A 15,914-nucleotide genomic window follows, 5' to 3' on the forward strand; every position below is an offset into this window, starting at 1 on the left:
TCGAGTTAGTGACACACACGAGTTAGGATAATAAGCCCCCCCACTGTCCATTTTTAAAACTCATCTTAAAACCTATTTTTATTCTTCGGTTTTCAACCCAGAGACTCTGTTCTTGTTTTGTTTGTGTTTTATTGTTTTTATTGTTTTTTGTTTTAACATTTGTATTGTTTTATTGTTTTTATTTTGTCTCCTATGTTTTTATGTGTTTTGTTCTATGTCTTTTCATGTACAGCACTTTGTCCCAGCTATGGCTGCTTAAAGCGCTTTATAAATAAAGTTGAGTTGAGTTGAGAATAAATACATAGTTGTGTTTGTAGCATCGCCACCCGTCACAAGTGTTGCTGTTAAAGAGTCAGAACTAATTAGTTTGGACCGACCATACCTCACAGTCCATGTTCTGTCAGGTCTGCTGTGAGTCCATTACAAGTCTTCAGGATGCAGCAGTTGGAGTCTGAACAACATGTACAAGAACATGTGATTATATTACACCAATCCCAGCGTCCCTTCTCTGGCTCCTGATACAAGATCAGACTTTACTGAACAGTTCACGGCCTTGTGGTACGGGTCAGATCTCATTCCACCAGATATTCCAGCTGGTGCATTCGGCCCTCAGGATTCAGGCTCCTGATGCTTCCAGGTTTCAGGAAGTCAGCTGGCTGCAGGCTTCCTCCTCTGGAATAACCTCCCAGCTGACCTCAGACCAGCTGTTTCTACCAATGCCTTTAAATCAAACTCAAAACTCACTTCAACTGCTGGCTTCTTCAGTGGGTCGGTCTCAGTCCTGCCCACCAGAAACCACCTGCTTATTTTGATGAACATCATGTCTTTAACTTTTGTTTTTGTTTGCTGTGTCGCTCTCTACAGCTTCCTCCTCCTCGTTTTATTATTATCTGGCTAACTGATATTTTTCTGCTCAACATGCTGCGTCGTCTAATTTTAAATGACTATTTGTGTGACTAACCTGCTCACACTGATCATGTGACAATGTACCAACCTGCAGTCTGTCTTGTGGTTATCTAGACTAATCGTGTTACTGCTCATCTGTCTATACTGAGCATGTGACTCTGCTAACCTATAAGAGCCCAAAGGTAACCATGTTGTAGCCTCGATGATTGCTGTAGTGGCTGAAATGTGTAGGCGTGTTTTTGATTTTGATTCAACAGCCACGATTAAAGGCTTTTGAACTCCTCACCCTCCAGAGTGTCTCAGACATTTTCTACGGGTCAGGGTCATTTAATGTTTGCCAGTGTGAGTCACATGAAACAAGACTGAGTTCTTGAGGTGGTTTAAGTGGAGATGCACATCCGCACACACTGTCAGAGTAGTTGAGACCCAAACACCAGGGTTATAGTCAGCTCCTCTCAGCTACACCAACTCACAGCATTCAATAATTAAATGTTTGAATACAACTTGAATGTGACTGGTTATCTTACTCACCTGTGTCCTCTGTGTCTGTTGGTCTGATGCTGTTTGTGATGATCTGTATATATGTACTACGGACGTGTGTATTCATTTAAGGTGTAAACAGTGTGTTTGGATCAATAATCAACTGTGGAGTCTGTTAAGTTTCTAATGAAGAGATGAGTGAAGATGGTGGGTGATCGTCAGGAACAGGAAGTGTTTTTAGATACATCGGCAGCGTGAATCAGCCCTTTAATTAATAACTCAGCTAAAAGAAGTAAAGCAGAAACGTTACAACATGTGATGTCTGAACACAAAACAAACTGACCTGAAATGTCAGAGTAAGAACTTGTTCCACCAACAACAGACAGAATAATGATATTCAATCACAAACAGGACATTTCCGTGCTGTAAAAAACAGCAACATATGCTGGTCTTGCTGGTGACCAGGATGTTGTGTTTTGATGCTGGTCTATGCTGTTTTTTTCAGCAGGGCTTTCTTCAGCTTCATCGCTGATTTCTAAAGTTTCTTTTTAAATACTGGAAAGAAGGCAGAATTGTTTGATGATTCTGTGTTTCTGAGACGAGACGATCATTTCATGTCTGTCCACATCTGTACTCCGGTGTTTGTTACAGATTAGCTGTCTGCAGTCTTTATGCTAGGTTTACCACTGAACACTTGACAGGATTATGTTTCCTGAGCTCTTATTGGTTGGCTAAGCCTTCACTCCAGGGAAAGACGCTCTTCTGCTTCCTGCGTTTGCTTGCTGCCTCGGGGCTTTGGCTGCTGTCTCCACAGCAATGTTTCTTGAGCTGCCGGGAGTCAGAGAATCCGCGCCCGCAGCGCTCGCAGCTGTACAGCTTCACGCCCGTGTGAATCTGCATGTGAGACTTGAGCTGGTTAGACTGCCTGAACTTCCTGCTGCACACGGCACACTCGTAAGGCTTTTCTCCGGTATGGACCAGCAGGTGGCGGTGGTAGTTCTGCGGCGTCCTGAACTCTTTGCCACACTGTTCACACCTGTGTGGTTTGACTCCGGTGTGCAGTAGCTGGTGCTGCTTCAGCTGCGATGACAGCAGGAAGCCTTTGTGACAGACGCCGCAGACGTACGGCCGGTCGCCGCTGTGCTGCCTCATGTGGTAAAGGAACAGGTGGCGAAGGTGGAAGGACTTGCCACAGGTGCTGCAGATGAACTCCTTGTTTTCAGCATGGCTCTTCTCGTGCGTTCTCAGCGTGCTGGTGCTGCTGAAGCTCTTCAGACAGACCTTACAGCTGAACGGTTTGACTCCGCTTGGTCTCCGCCGCCCCACTGCTCCTCCACCCGTCTGTCGCTCCTTATTGTGGTGGACGAGCTGCTGGTGCTTCTGAAGCTGACAATTGTAGAAGAACGTCTTTCCACACAGGTCGCACATGAACGGCTTCTCCACACCGTGAACCAGCATGTGAGTCTTCAGAGCCCACGTGCCTGTGAAGCCCTCGCCACACTGATCACACCTGAGATGACAGAAAAGACAACATGCTGAACCAACGAGACAAGACGGACTACATGCTGGTTCAGGAGAAACAACAGACAGTAAAACAAACACCTAATTGGACCCTTCCTCACATAAACCTGTTGCTTGGTAACAGGTGACTTCAGACGAACACAACTTGTTTGATACTGATTAATAACTTTTTTGAAACAGGGTCCTAAGTACAGGTGAGACATACCTGAAGGGCTTCTCTCCATTGTGGAGCCTCAGGTGTCTTTGGAAGTTGTACTTGAGTCCAAAGCTCAGTCCACAGGTCTGACACATGAATGGTTTCTCTCCTGAGTGGACAACTCGGTGCTGCAGCAGGCCCATCTTACACTTGAAGGCCTTGTCACACTCGCTGCACTTAAACGGCCGCTCCTCCGAGTGTGACCTCTTGTGGACACGCAGGTTGCTGGCGGTGGAGAAGCTCTTCCCGCAAGTCGGGCATGGATATGGCCGTGCACCAGTGTGGACGGTCTGGTGCTCGCGGAGGCTCTTCTTCCTGGTGAAGCCTTTCCCACAGACGTCACACATGAAGGGTTTCACCTGTGCGTGTGACACCTCATGGTACCTGAGCGCGCCAGCTGAGGTGAAGGTGCGGTCACAGACACCACACTTCAACGGGGCCTTCTGCAGCCGGTGAAAGGCCTGGTGGACTCTGAGCTGGCGTAGCAGTCTGAACTTCCTGTCGCACTGATCGCAACGCAGCAGTTTGTCGGGGTCGTTCTCCTGCGCCGCCCTCAGCTGGTGCGTCAGCTGGTGTTTGTGCAGCGTCTTGGCCTTGTAGAAACCTTTATCACATGAGCTGCAGGGGAATGGTTTGACGTGACACGACACGTGTTTCCTCAGCTGGTGCTTCTGATGGAAACCTTTGTTACAGAGCTCACAGAAGAACCTCTTCTCTTTGTACAGCTCCCTCCTCCTCTTCCTCTCCTGCTCCTTCTGCTCCTCCTCACTCACTGCAACAGAGGAAGAGGAGGTCAGATATTAAACACACATACAAAAAGGTTTGATCCACAGCTCAGGGTGATGTCACCTGTCTCACCTGATCCACCGACCGTCTGCTCCTCGTGCTCCACCTTCATCTCAGTCTCCTGGAAAACATGACGAGTCATCTTTCATCACGCTGCTGCAGATCTTCTGTGTGTGTGTGTGTGTGTGTGTGTGTGTGTGTGTGTATAGATAGATAGATATAGATCTATAGATTAAGTTAATTACAAGATTACACCAATTTGTGGACCTCTGGATTGCCCTAAACATCCTGCCAACTGGCTGATGGCCTGATTTTAAAAGTTATTAATCTGTTGAGTGAAGCTGCCATGCTAATACTTCCTTCACAGCATCTTCAAACTCTCATAAAAGTTCAAAGGTCAGTGCGAGATGCACAAATACATCAGCATAGGGTTGCTAAGCAACATGCCCAATAACGCCAGAAAGATTTACAATGCAACGTCAAATCTAAAAGGAGACAAATCTTTCCTTTGGGGACAACAATGTGAACTTTTTCCACTGATCGGGTAACAGCAATTTTGAACATGGACCCAAGCCCTTTTTTTAAAACATTTTTTTTTCAAACGTCACAGCACAATTTCTGGCAGAACATGTAACATCTGCAATACGACCGTTTCATGAGGGGAAACAAAAGAGCTGAACATGAACTACTTATTTGGTTCAATAAAATATTACAGAGAAGGCATTAAATGAATGGCTCTGGATAACCAGCTCATCTCTGTGGCAGAGGATCGGGGTTTTCTTCGTCCCCTTTAGTTGTTGAATCCCCGGTTTGCCCTACCATCTCTGCATTACATCACACTGACTCCACTCAGTTACAGCGTGTTGTATGTGCACCAGTTTGGTGGCTCTCATACAGCAGAGCATGTAAAACAGATGCTGAACACTGTGAAATAGACAAGCAAAATGTCCACGTCATTTTACATGACAGCGTAAAGAATATGTAAAAGCAGTGGATGATATGGAGGCACCAAGCGTGGCTGCGTCTCACACACTGCAGCTGCTGTAACGAGGGTCTGCTGTCACACTGCAGCGTCACACACTCACCTGCTAACACAAGGAAGGTGGAGGCCAGTGTTTGAACAGCATATGCAGAGTAAGGAAGAGTCGTATGAAAGCATTTACTTTGTTTCACCAACATAAAAAACTGTTAAGGAATGCAGGTACTTTGTTTCTTAATGCAGCTGTATTATCCAGGACAATATGAGTTAAGGCTGAGTATCAGATCAGGACTCGGTATCTGCTGACACTAAATGTTAAAGGACTCCGATCGGGATCAGGCTTAAATAGCTGTTAGTAATTACTATTCAGTCAAACACTCACAACAACAACAGCGACTTCTTCAGGTGTGGGTGGGTCTTCACTGGCTGTGACCTCACTGGTTGGCTGGTCATGAGACACAGGAAGTGATGTCAAGTCTGTGGAGGATGGCGATTCGTCAGGCTCTATCGTGATCACCACCTCAGCCTGCGTGGCAGCTGATGAAGCAGTGGCAGCATGGCTGCTTTGATCGGGTTTCTCTGGCCGTACCTGGGGCGCAGGGCTGCTCTGGCCTGTGACTGGTCCGGGGAGCGGCTGGCTGATTATGACCAGAGGAACCTGAGGACTGCTGCTTGCTCGACGTCTGGATTTGGCCGAGCTGAGGATGGCCATGGTGAGGGCGGCAGGGTTGGCAGCTGGTTGGCTGATGTCAAGTGAGAGGGCCGTTCCACCTTCAGGAAGACAGAAAGTACATCCAATAACCATCTTTACCTGCTGGTTTAAACTTGTAATGTTCGGACACCATTAAATCATGTTTGACATGTTCCAAACATTGTACAGCTGCTTATTTAGAGACAAACATCGTAGAAATCATTATCTAACTCGACATCATGTTTATTTAACACTATGAGATCATCATTTAACTTGATGACATCAAATGTGTTGATTGTAGAAGAAGAAATGTCCAGAATTCAGAAGCAGATCCTGAACTACAGAGAGCAGTACAACAGCTAACTGCTGGTCACTGTACTCTTTGCAGTAGTGACTAGCATCTGTTAGCATGTAGCTCACACATTTACAGTGCAGTTTAACATCCGTTTCCACAGCTGGTTTAAACCCAGCGTGGTCCCTGTCATGATGAGATGTGTTCAGGTTCTGCGGGGCAGTTCATTGTCAAACTGACCTGATGGTTTGATCTTGTAAAGCGTCTTCTCTCCTCCACAGTTTGACAGCCGCTGAGTCTCCAGATGTCTCACTCTGTCCTTCAGGTCTTTGTTCTCCTTCATTAAACTCTTGCGCAGCTCTCTGAACACTCTGCAGATCTGACGGACAGCCTCTCTGCTCGTCACATGCAGGATGGCCGTCAGCTGAGCCTGCACAGGAAACACATCACCAGATTTAAGGTACAGTACACTTCTGCTTACAGAATGAGATTATTAATACTGTGACATCACAGAAGGGGTATAATCCAGCTGATCAATTCACCAAAACTACTCATCAATCAGCTGACTTTCAGAAAGTTGGATTTTTTTCTTCAGTCGTATTCTCTGTGTTAAACTCAAACTGAGTACCAGAAGTCAAACTGGAAACAGACATTTCACAGAATAAACAATTAATCAAGAAAAAAAAATCACTGCAAATCAAAATAAGAAAATAAGAGTTATTTTCTTTTAGTAGTGATGCACTCATGACAGAAAATACAGACACTTATGGTATTGTATACAATAACATTTCATAGTAAAAAAAAAACAAAACAAAACAAAAGGAAACTTGCAGGAGGCTATTTTTTTTTTCTTAAATATGTACAGTATATTATGGAGGTCAGGTGTCCATATTTTAATTGATCGGTATAATATGAGGACTGAGTGCTTGAGACATGCTGACCGGTAAGACAAGTGAAGGGATGAAAAGTACCAATATACTTAATACCAAATACAACAGATTAATTCAAAATTATCTTAGTTGTCCTGAGGGAAATGTAGTGGACATAAAGGCTGCCACATGATGAATACATACACTCAGTATACAGACTCAAGTGTCAGCCTGTTTAAAGGATCTTACCAGTGTTACTATTAGTCACTGTCTACTGTCAGCATATTCATGAACGTAGCCTCCTGCTGTTCCTCTTAATTAACCAAGAATTGTTGACTCATACAATAAAAACATGTCTCTATTTTTGTCATGGAATATATCACTGACTGATTAAAGAAAAGAAAGCAGGCTCACTGCCTGTTGCAGTGTCTTTTTTGATTTGCAGACTTTGCTCATTTTTTGTCTAAACGATTGTCATAATTAGTACTTAAATGAATATAAAACAATTCATCCAAATTAGTTAAATGCAAACATTGATGCTTTTTCTACAGTTTTCACTTCTACATGTATTTAATTACAGGGCAGACCAGAGTGCTAGAGTAAACAGAGTGGCGACACTCCCATAGACCACCATTGTAAAAAATGGCACCGCTTTTTACCGCCTACTTTCGGGTTACGGAGCTCGGATTAGTTCCAAACACTGTCATTTGGGCGCTGGACCTCATTCACTTACATTACTGCGCATCGAATAGTTCCAGATGAAAGTTGCTAAAATATTGACCTCTTTTGCATTGTCAACTGTCTATGTTGTATCAGAGGCCCTTTGTGATGCTTACACTGGTCTTCATTTGTATATGCACAGCATAATTATCTATATTTTAACTTGGTTGTTGTTACAACCAGTTTTAAAGCATTGTCTGCTAGCTAGTTAGCTAGCTCAACTTCGCCAGCTGTGAAGGTAACGTAAGAGTCCGGTAATGAATGGCTAGCAACTTTTATACTAATGATGCTGGGTAACTAACAAGCAGGATTTACACGTATTATCAAGGAGTTTAATTTATTTTGGCTTTTATCTGATGAACCTGACCGTGTCAGCCATCTTTAGTCGGTTATGTGTGTGATATAAGACTAGTTCTAGCTGCTAGTACTAGCAGAATTAAGGGGGCATTTGTGATAAATATCTAATTTAATATTTCATTGAATTTTGGGACATACTAACTTTTCATTATGTGATGTGCTGTTGGCTGTACTTAATGTATTGTACTGTTCCGTGTTCACTTTAACATGGTTACTCTCTTTCATGTAGGCTACTGCACTTTATTTTGAGTGGCTGCTGCTGGTGGTGACGGCAGCTGGCGATAATGGTTCTCCTGAGGTTTTTTTTTTCCCCATTTGGTTCTTCATGGTTGTGGTATCATGGATCAACTGCCCCTGGTTTTTGTTTTTCCTGTTCACACACACACACACACACACACACACACACGCACACATTCTTAGTGTCTGTCATTGTTTAATAAAAAATACTTTCTTTGAAAACCTTCATTTGTATCTGCCCTCTTTACATTGGTGTCTCAATAAATGTAACAGGTCATAACAGGTCATCAACTCATAACACAAATTTATTTCTGCTTTACACGGACTTTACGTGTTTTGTTATAATAGTTAATTGCTGAAGTTACTTGGGTTGAGTTACAGCTAACGTTACCACAAAGGAAAGCTAATAACTGAATCGGAATTTATAAGCCAAATCACAATCAATAATACAGCCCAGATGCGCTAAAATGATAATCATGAGACGTCTATCATAAGATGACAGATATGGAAAAGAAAAGTTAAACATGAACACAAAGCTTTTCCCTCCAAAAATGTAAAACTTCTCTACGCAGCTTTTCGTTGTCACTCTGCCTCTCAAAGTGCAAAACTGACATTAAAAAAATGTAATAATGCAATGCCAGCTGAAAAAGTTCTTGGGTGTTTTTTTTTTTTTTTTTTTAATATTAACCCTTCAGTAACGCAATCTCTGCTGTCTGTCCCATAGAAGAACATGACAGCCAGCCTGTGTTTTGGAACTATTGAGGCTTCCATCAACCACGTGACTGCTCCGGCGGCGACATCACAGAGTGTCTCAAGACGTAAGATCCAGCGAGTCAATGCGGCGTCTGCGTATATATGTCTATGGTGTACACCATTACAGTTTAATACCGTGGTGAACTGTCACATTACTCTTATTTAGTTACTTTAAATTACTGTTCCTACTCATGTCTCCTGGACGGCCTTTAACGCTCTTATGTTGTTTTGTGGCCGCCATGATACACAAGATGGCGCCCTTCCCCGTGAGAGTAAAATGTTCTTTCGTAGAGGAAGTGTCTGGATTACTTTCACGTAATCTTCTGAATTCACTGTTAATTTGATTTTCTACATTAAATTGTTTTCTACATAATCACAGATTACGTCATGTTGCTGTCACTTTGTCTCGCGCGGTTTGACATCCGCGGTTCTGCAAAGACGGAAGTGACGGCGGGATTTTCCTCTGAAGGTCTTTGGTCTCTCAGACAAACTTCTCACACTTATTTAATTCGAAATATGTCCTCACCCGTCGGTCCTCGCTGTCCGTCCCCTCATGTCCCAGACTTTGCTGGAGGACAGACACGGCACACTCCACCGCCACCTCCATGATCCGCTCTGTCTCACATACAAAAGTTTGAGTCGCCGCCGTATCGGTCGGCTCCATTACGACCCACGAGCCACACGGATGGTGTCACCGGAGGAAACTGGGACGTTAAAGTCTGTGCAGGTGCGTCAGTGCGGTTCGAGTCCAGGTGTGTCTGAACCTGAGGGAGAACAATCCAACACAGACAGTCAGGATGGCAATCTGATGTCTGCGCGTCCAACATGGCGCTCTTCTACAATGTTTACATCCGGGTAACTGCCGGGCTTCACCGGAAGTATTAACAAACACACAAAAAGTGACATTAAAAACTAAATGTATAAGTACGGAAGCCGAGAATGGCCATGGATTTTTCTCCTTTTAATACTCTGTTATCTCGTGATAACGCCTTATTATCTCGTTATCTCCATATACCAGAGATTGTTTTCTCGTGATAACAAATTAATTAATAACTAGTGCATTGCCCATAGGAAGTATGTATTCCCATAGAAAAGTGGGAGGTTAAGTAGCTTTTTCATGGAGGCCAAATGAGGCTGTGTTTGAAGGTGGGATGTCAGGGATATTCAGGTTTGTTGTGAAATCCGATATTCCAGGGTATAATTTACAGTTTTTGCCCATTTTTGAATTTGCCATTATATTTCACCTTAAGAACTATTTACTCGGCGTTGTTATTTCAGCACAACCTCACATGTGTGACTGTACAGTTATTTTTTATATTTTGACATTGTGTATTAACACAATGGGCCTAAAATCACAAAAAAAAAACATAAAATCCAAGTAGAAAAAGTTACATTCGTTTAGTCTCATTAATCCACAACAGTCAGTTTAGATGCACAGAACAGAAGGGGACCAAACCGCTGGTAAAATCCTGGTCCAGCTCGCGATGCTGCAGGTATAAATCTGCTTGTTTCTTAAGGTATGTTGTGGGTTTGAGCTCTGCAGTGATTGGCTCTGGTGCACACGTGACTGTGGTGGCTCCGGCAATGCTCGCGGAATTTGTAAAGCATTTATGAAATAATTTATTAACGGTATTATTGCAGTACCAACTAATCCGACGTCGCACACACATAGATTCCTTGATTTTATAGAGAGATGTGTTCGTCTTGATATCCATCTACAAGAGCTGCCACAAACGGCTTCTGTACTATTAAATGAATTAATAAACATTTAATTACGTTTCACATTACACTGCAAAGTTAACGTTAGCCTACATTTACGTTACCTGAAGCAGCCGGATAGATGGTTACGGAAGCCGAGAACGGCCATGAATTTTTCTTCTTTTTTCATGCATGGGGATGGTATTGACTAAAGCATAACCTGCTTTATGTGGATGAACATCATGTTGAAAAATACTTGAAAGGAGAGACTGAGACCATCAACACAGTTCTTGTATTAAAACAAAGGACCAACAACAACAACAAAAAAAGATAACTGAGGAAGTTTTAAGTTTTGATTGGTGTTTGTGAAATCAGTCCGACGATATGATAAAATTAATCATATTTAAATTGCTGCCTACCTAAATATTGTTAATATTTATTTAAATTGTTCCATAACAGTGCATTGAATATTATATAGTTAAATTAGCTTAGTATGACTGCTTTAGAAATTGTTGATTAAACATTTGGTAAACATTTTGGTTAAAAACAAATGATACAGTGTCAGAAAAATTCAATTAAAATATGTCAGAATTGGGGGAGGGGTGATGTAGGCAGGTGGATAGTCACGTTTTGCTGGAGCTCTGGCACACCCGTTTATTTCTCGATATTAACTACTAATTTTTCACAACCTAAGTCCATACGGAGTATCGACTCCGTGTAATGTCTCTGGAGCACTTTTGGGGCAATTCGACCGGCAAAATGCCCTCGAAATAGGCTAAGAAGTCCATTGCAGAGAAGTCGCTACCCTGCCAAAATGGCGACAACTCAGGCAATACACCTGAAATAGACCCGGTGATTGCAAAAGTTATGGAGGTAATGACGGCTAACATCACCAGTCTGATTGATGACAAGCTGGACCGTATGCTGCACAGTATCAATAATAACATATCGCAGCATTTTAACGAGATTGGTGTCCGGTTTGACGAAGCCGAGAGGAGGATATCAGCGGTGGAGAATGCTGCGGTTGAAACAGAGAAGCAGGTTTCTAGCTTAACAAAGTCAGTTATGGAACTAACAGAGCGTCTTCAGGACCAGGAAAATCATGGCCGGCAAAAGAATCTGAGGATCCTGGGACTCGGTGAGAAAGTGGAGGGGAGCAACGCGGTGAAGTTTATGGAGCAGTGGATCCCCTGGATCCTGGATATCGAGGCCAAAGCAGATCGGATAAAACTGGAGCGGGCTCACTGTATACCTGGGTCTGCCGCATCGAAGCTGCCCCACACCATGATCGTCAGGTTCCACAACTTTTCCAACCGCCAGAGTTATGGAGGCTGCACGACGTAAAAAGGAGGTTTTCTTCGAGGGAGTCAAAATATATTTATTTCAAGACTTTGCTGCAGAGACGCTGAAACGGAGACGGGAATTCGTGACTGTTAAAAGGGAACTGCAGAACATCCCCGGGGCTCGCTACGCCATGCTGTACCCGGCTTTACTCAGGGTCACGGTGAACGACTCCACGAAAACATTCCACACTCCGGGTGAAGTGTCTGCATATACTGACTCTCTAAAACTGTCATAGATGGTTGTGGTGAGTGCTATCATTGTCTGATTTAACCCCTCTAAGTGGGACAGTCTGCCTGTTGTTCTAACAAGGTATATATTCACCTAAGTTTCCTAGGAGAGATGGACACTTATGTCAGTACACTTAACTTTTGCAGGAAGGAGCTTGATGTTCTATCTCACTAGGCAATATTATCTAAAGTTGTTATGTTACTATGATAACTCATACTCATTCTTTTCATTACGGTTTTCTTTTTCTCAAAACAAAACAAAACAATCGCACCTAGGCGATCTCTCTGTGGGTTTTAGTTTCTTTTTCGGCTTTCTATCGTTTTTTTCTCTTCCAGGACCCAGTAAAGGTAGTTGTATATAGTTGTTACAGGAGTGTTGTCATGGTTTCATATTGTTTTGAATCTGTATTGAACGTTAAAGAGCATTATCTATGGAACAGTCCTTACCCCAAATGGGATTGTGGCTAAAATGATGAACAGGAGAGACAGTATCCATATAATCTACAGCAATAGATATGTTGATAGCTACACCTGATATAAAATTTTGCTCTTGGAATGTGCGAGGAGTTCACCACCCAGTTAAAAGGAAGAAAATTCCATCATCTCTTAAAAAGGAAGGAGTTAAGATTGCTTTTTTACAGGAAACTCACCTTAAAGATACAGAGCATGTCAAACTGAAGCATGAATGGGTGGCTCAGGTTTTCTTTTCATCCTTTGCCTCCAATAATCAAGGGGTATGTATTTTAATTCATAAATCATTACCATTTAAGGCTGAAAGGTGTATTCAGGATGTTGGAGGACACTACGTTATTGTTAAAGGTATATTATTCGGCAAGAGCATCACTGTAATGAATATATACTATCCCCCTAACCACCCAACAGTGCTAATAACAAAGGCTGTCGCTGAGTTTGCGGAGTTGGAATGTGAACGGGCAATAATAGGGGGGGGGGACTTTAACTGCCTCTTGGACCCTCTAACGGATAAATCGTCTTCAGAGACACAGCCCCTCACCAAAAGAGCCAGGGCAACTCTGGAGCTATGCGAGGAGATGGGATACTTAGATGTTTGGAGGACCACGCACCCAGGGGAGAAGGATTTTACCTTTCACTCAAGTGTCCATAAAATTAGCTCAAGAATAGATTGCTTCTTTATTCCTGAACCTAATCTGAGTCCGGTAACCTCCTGCTCTATTGGAAATATCACAATTTCAGACCATAGTCCTATATTCCTTCAGCTTCTACTCAAAGGAAGTACTCAATGTTACTTGGTGACCCAAACTTTATCTCTTATTTTACCTCTGAACTGAAAATATTTTATGAAATTAACAACACACCTGATGTCTCTCCCTCTACCCTTTGGGAGACCAGCAAAGCGTACTCTAGGGGCTTAATAATATCCTGTGTGAAAACTAAAAGATGTAAAGCGCTCCACCGTCAGAGGGAGTTGGAGACTAAATTGTCAGAGGCTGAAGGAACATATGCTAAAAATCCCTCAGACATCAATATTGAAGCAAAGTTGACTGTAAAAGCTTCTATAAATACCTCACTCACACACAAAGCTGAACAGAGTATCAGACTGGCAAGACAGAGGCAATATGAATTTGGAAATAAACCTAATAAATATCTGGCTAGGTTGGTTAATAAGAAATCTGACTCACGTTGTATCTTCACTATTAAAGATGGTGGAGGTAAAAGAAGAATCGATTTAGATAATATTAACAAAGTATTTGAGGCATATTACAATCAATTATATGAGAGCAACCAGCCTGTGCCAGATCAGAAGTTCTCTGATTTATTCTTGTCTGATTTGGTCCAACCAGAGTTCACAGATCTACAGAGAGAAACACTTAATGGACCGATGACAGAGCAGGAGGTTAAGGCTGCTCTACACTCTCTTCAAGCAGGTAAAGCACCAGGCCCGGACGGATTTGGCTGTGAATTTTATAAAGAATTTAACTCATTACTTATACAACCCTTGCTCAATATGTTTCATGACTAGTTGAAAAATAGATCTCTTCCCAGGTCACTAACAGAGGCCAATATTAGCCCTATACTGAAGAAAGGAAAGGCTGACGATGAATGTGCGTCTTATAGGCCTATAAGCTTGCTAAACACAGACCTTAAGTTGTTGTCCAAGACTCTCGCTCTGCGTCTGGAAACAGTCTTGCCTTGTATTATTAATAATGACCAAACTGGATTTATTACTGGCAGAAATTCATGTAGTAATATGAGGAGGCTTCTCAATGTTATCCAGCTGTCCCAATCTATAAAACTTGACTGTATAGTCGTTAATCTGGACCCAGAGAAGGCCTTTGATCGGGTCGAATGGCCATATTTCTTTTCTACCTTGGAGACACTAGGCCTAAGTGAAACATTTCTTAGCTGGGGGAAACTATTATATGACAACCCATTGTCAGCTGTACTAACCAATGGCAAGATATCGCCTTATTTCCAGCTGCATCGGGGTACTAGGCAGGGGTGCTCTCTGTCCCCATTACTATTCGCAATTGCTATTGAGCCTTTAGCAGAGGCTATCAGGCGAGCCCCCTCTACCTCTGGTATCTCAGCTGGGGAAAAAACTCACAAAATATCTCTGTATGCTGACGATGTTCTCCTGTTTCTCACCAAGCCAGAAGTTTCAATACCAGCAGTGCTTGACCTGATTGGCTGCTTCAGTCAATTCTCAGGTTACAAAATTAGTTTTTCGAAATCAGAGGCACTTCCTCTAGGAGGTCTTAGCCACAGAGATATATCTCCCCCTCTGTACTGCCCATTCAGATGGACACCACAGGGTTTTACATATTTCGGTATTGCGATAATTCCATCCCCTCATCAATTATATGCGGCCAATTTTACACCTGTGCTTAAACGTATATATGAGGACCTTGAAAGGTGGACTTCCTTGCCGCTATCTATGTTAGGCAGGTCTTCACTACTTAAAATGAATATTTTACCTAAACTTCTGTCTGTATTTCAGATGCTTCCAATTTTGCTCCCTAAAAAAGTGATCAGACTTGTAGGTGGCTGTGATGCCCCTGTGGGCCTGTGTGGGTGTGGTTTAATTCCAGGGCTGATTACAATAACTCAGAGCACCTGTTCCCAGTGCCCTTTAGTCTTTGGCTGCTCCTCCTTTACTTTAAAAAGAGGCTGTGTGGGGGCTCACGCGCTCTCTGTGTCCTGTGTACTAACATCCCTCTGTTTCCCTCCCGCAGATGCCACCGGAGTGATCCTCAATTTGTCTGTTGATCATTAAGAAAAAAATAAACTTGTTTTGTCAATTGCTGACATGGTGCGTCTACCTCTTGTTGCGGCCACTTGAGCCAGGTCATAACAAATGGGGGCTCGTCCACTCGTATAAGGTTTTTGGAGATATCAGGGCGCATGGTGCCGCTGATTATCTAATTTGGTCCAGCGGGGTGCTGGTTTACGATCCTTTGTCTTGGGAGATGCATCATGTGTGTTAATTTCCAGGGAGCCGTATAGCGCGGATAGTTATTGGGTTTTTGGGTGCGCCGATCAGAAGGTAAGTGTTACTGTTTTGATACGCCTTGTGCAGGGATTTCCCCGTTAGGCCGAAGTGGCGTTTACCCCTTTGGGTTACGTCAGTTGTTTTGTTGTTTTAATAGTGTTGTGGTGACGTGGCTAGTGTCAGCTGTTTTCGGACAAGCTGTCTCGGGGGCACATCTGTGTGACGTTGTGGGATTGCCTGGATACAGGTTGCTCCACATGTCCGCGGTTTTTCGTGTGTAAATACCCGCCACAAGCCGCATGAAGTATAGGGGTGAGTATTAGTTAGTTCTGGCTAGGCAGTTAGGGGGAACTGTCCCTGTTGGGTTGGTGGTTTGCCCGTGCGTATCG

The 15,914-nt window shown here is 43.2% G+C and overlaps 1 protein-coding gene across 3 annotated transcripts; it reads right to left on the bottom strand.

Moving 5' to 3' along the window:
- Positions 1-1,620: 1,620 nt before the first annotated feature.
- On the bottom strand, positions 1,621-9,648 carry LOC119032757 (zinc finger protein 883-like). Of its 3 annotated transcripts, none has more exons than XM_037122289.1 (7): positions 9,314-9,648; positions 8,037-8,167; positions 6,092-6,281; positions 5,251-5,639; positions 3,962-4,010; positions 3,113-3,875; positions 1,621-2,896 (listed from the first exon to the last, which is right to left on the bottom strand). In XM_037122289.1, the coding sequence occupies exons 3-7, from the start codon at positions 6,192-6,194 to the stop codon at positions 2,107-2,109; spliced, it is 2,094 nt and encodes a 697-aa protein (XP_036978184.1). In that variant the 5' UTR covers positions 6,195-6,281; positions 8,037-8,167; positions 9,314-9,648; the 3' UTR covers positions 1,621-2,106. The 3 variants fall into 3 exon arrangements, with proteins under 3 accessions (XP_036978184.1, XP_036978175.1, XP_036978167.1); XM_037122280.1 differs by having other exon boundaries at positions 7,940-8,167; XM_037122272.1 differs by lacking the exon at positions 8,037-8,167.
- Between the last annotated feature and the right edge of the window lie 6,266 nt (positions 9,649-15,914).

This window comes from Acanthopagrus latus, chromosome 2, assembly GCF_904848185.1.
Source record: "Acanthopagrus latus isolate v.2019 chromosome 2, fAcaLat1.1, whole genome shotgun sequence".
Classification (NCBI taxonomy): Eukaryota; Metazoa; Chordata; class Actinopteri; order Spariformes; family Sparidae; genus Acanthopagrus; species Acanthopagrus latus.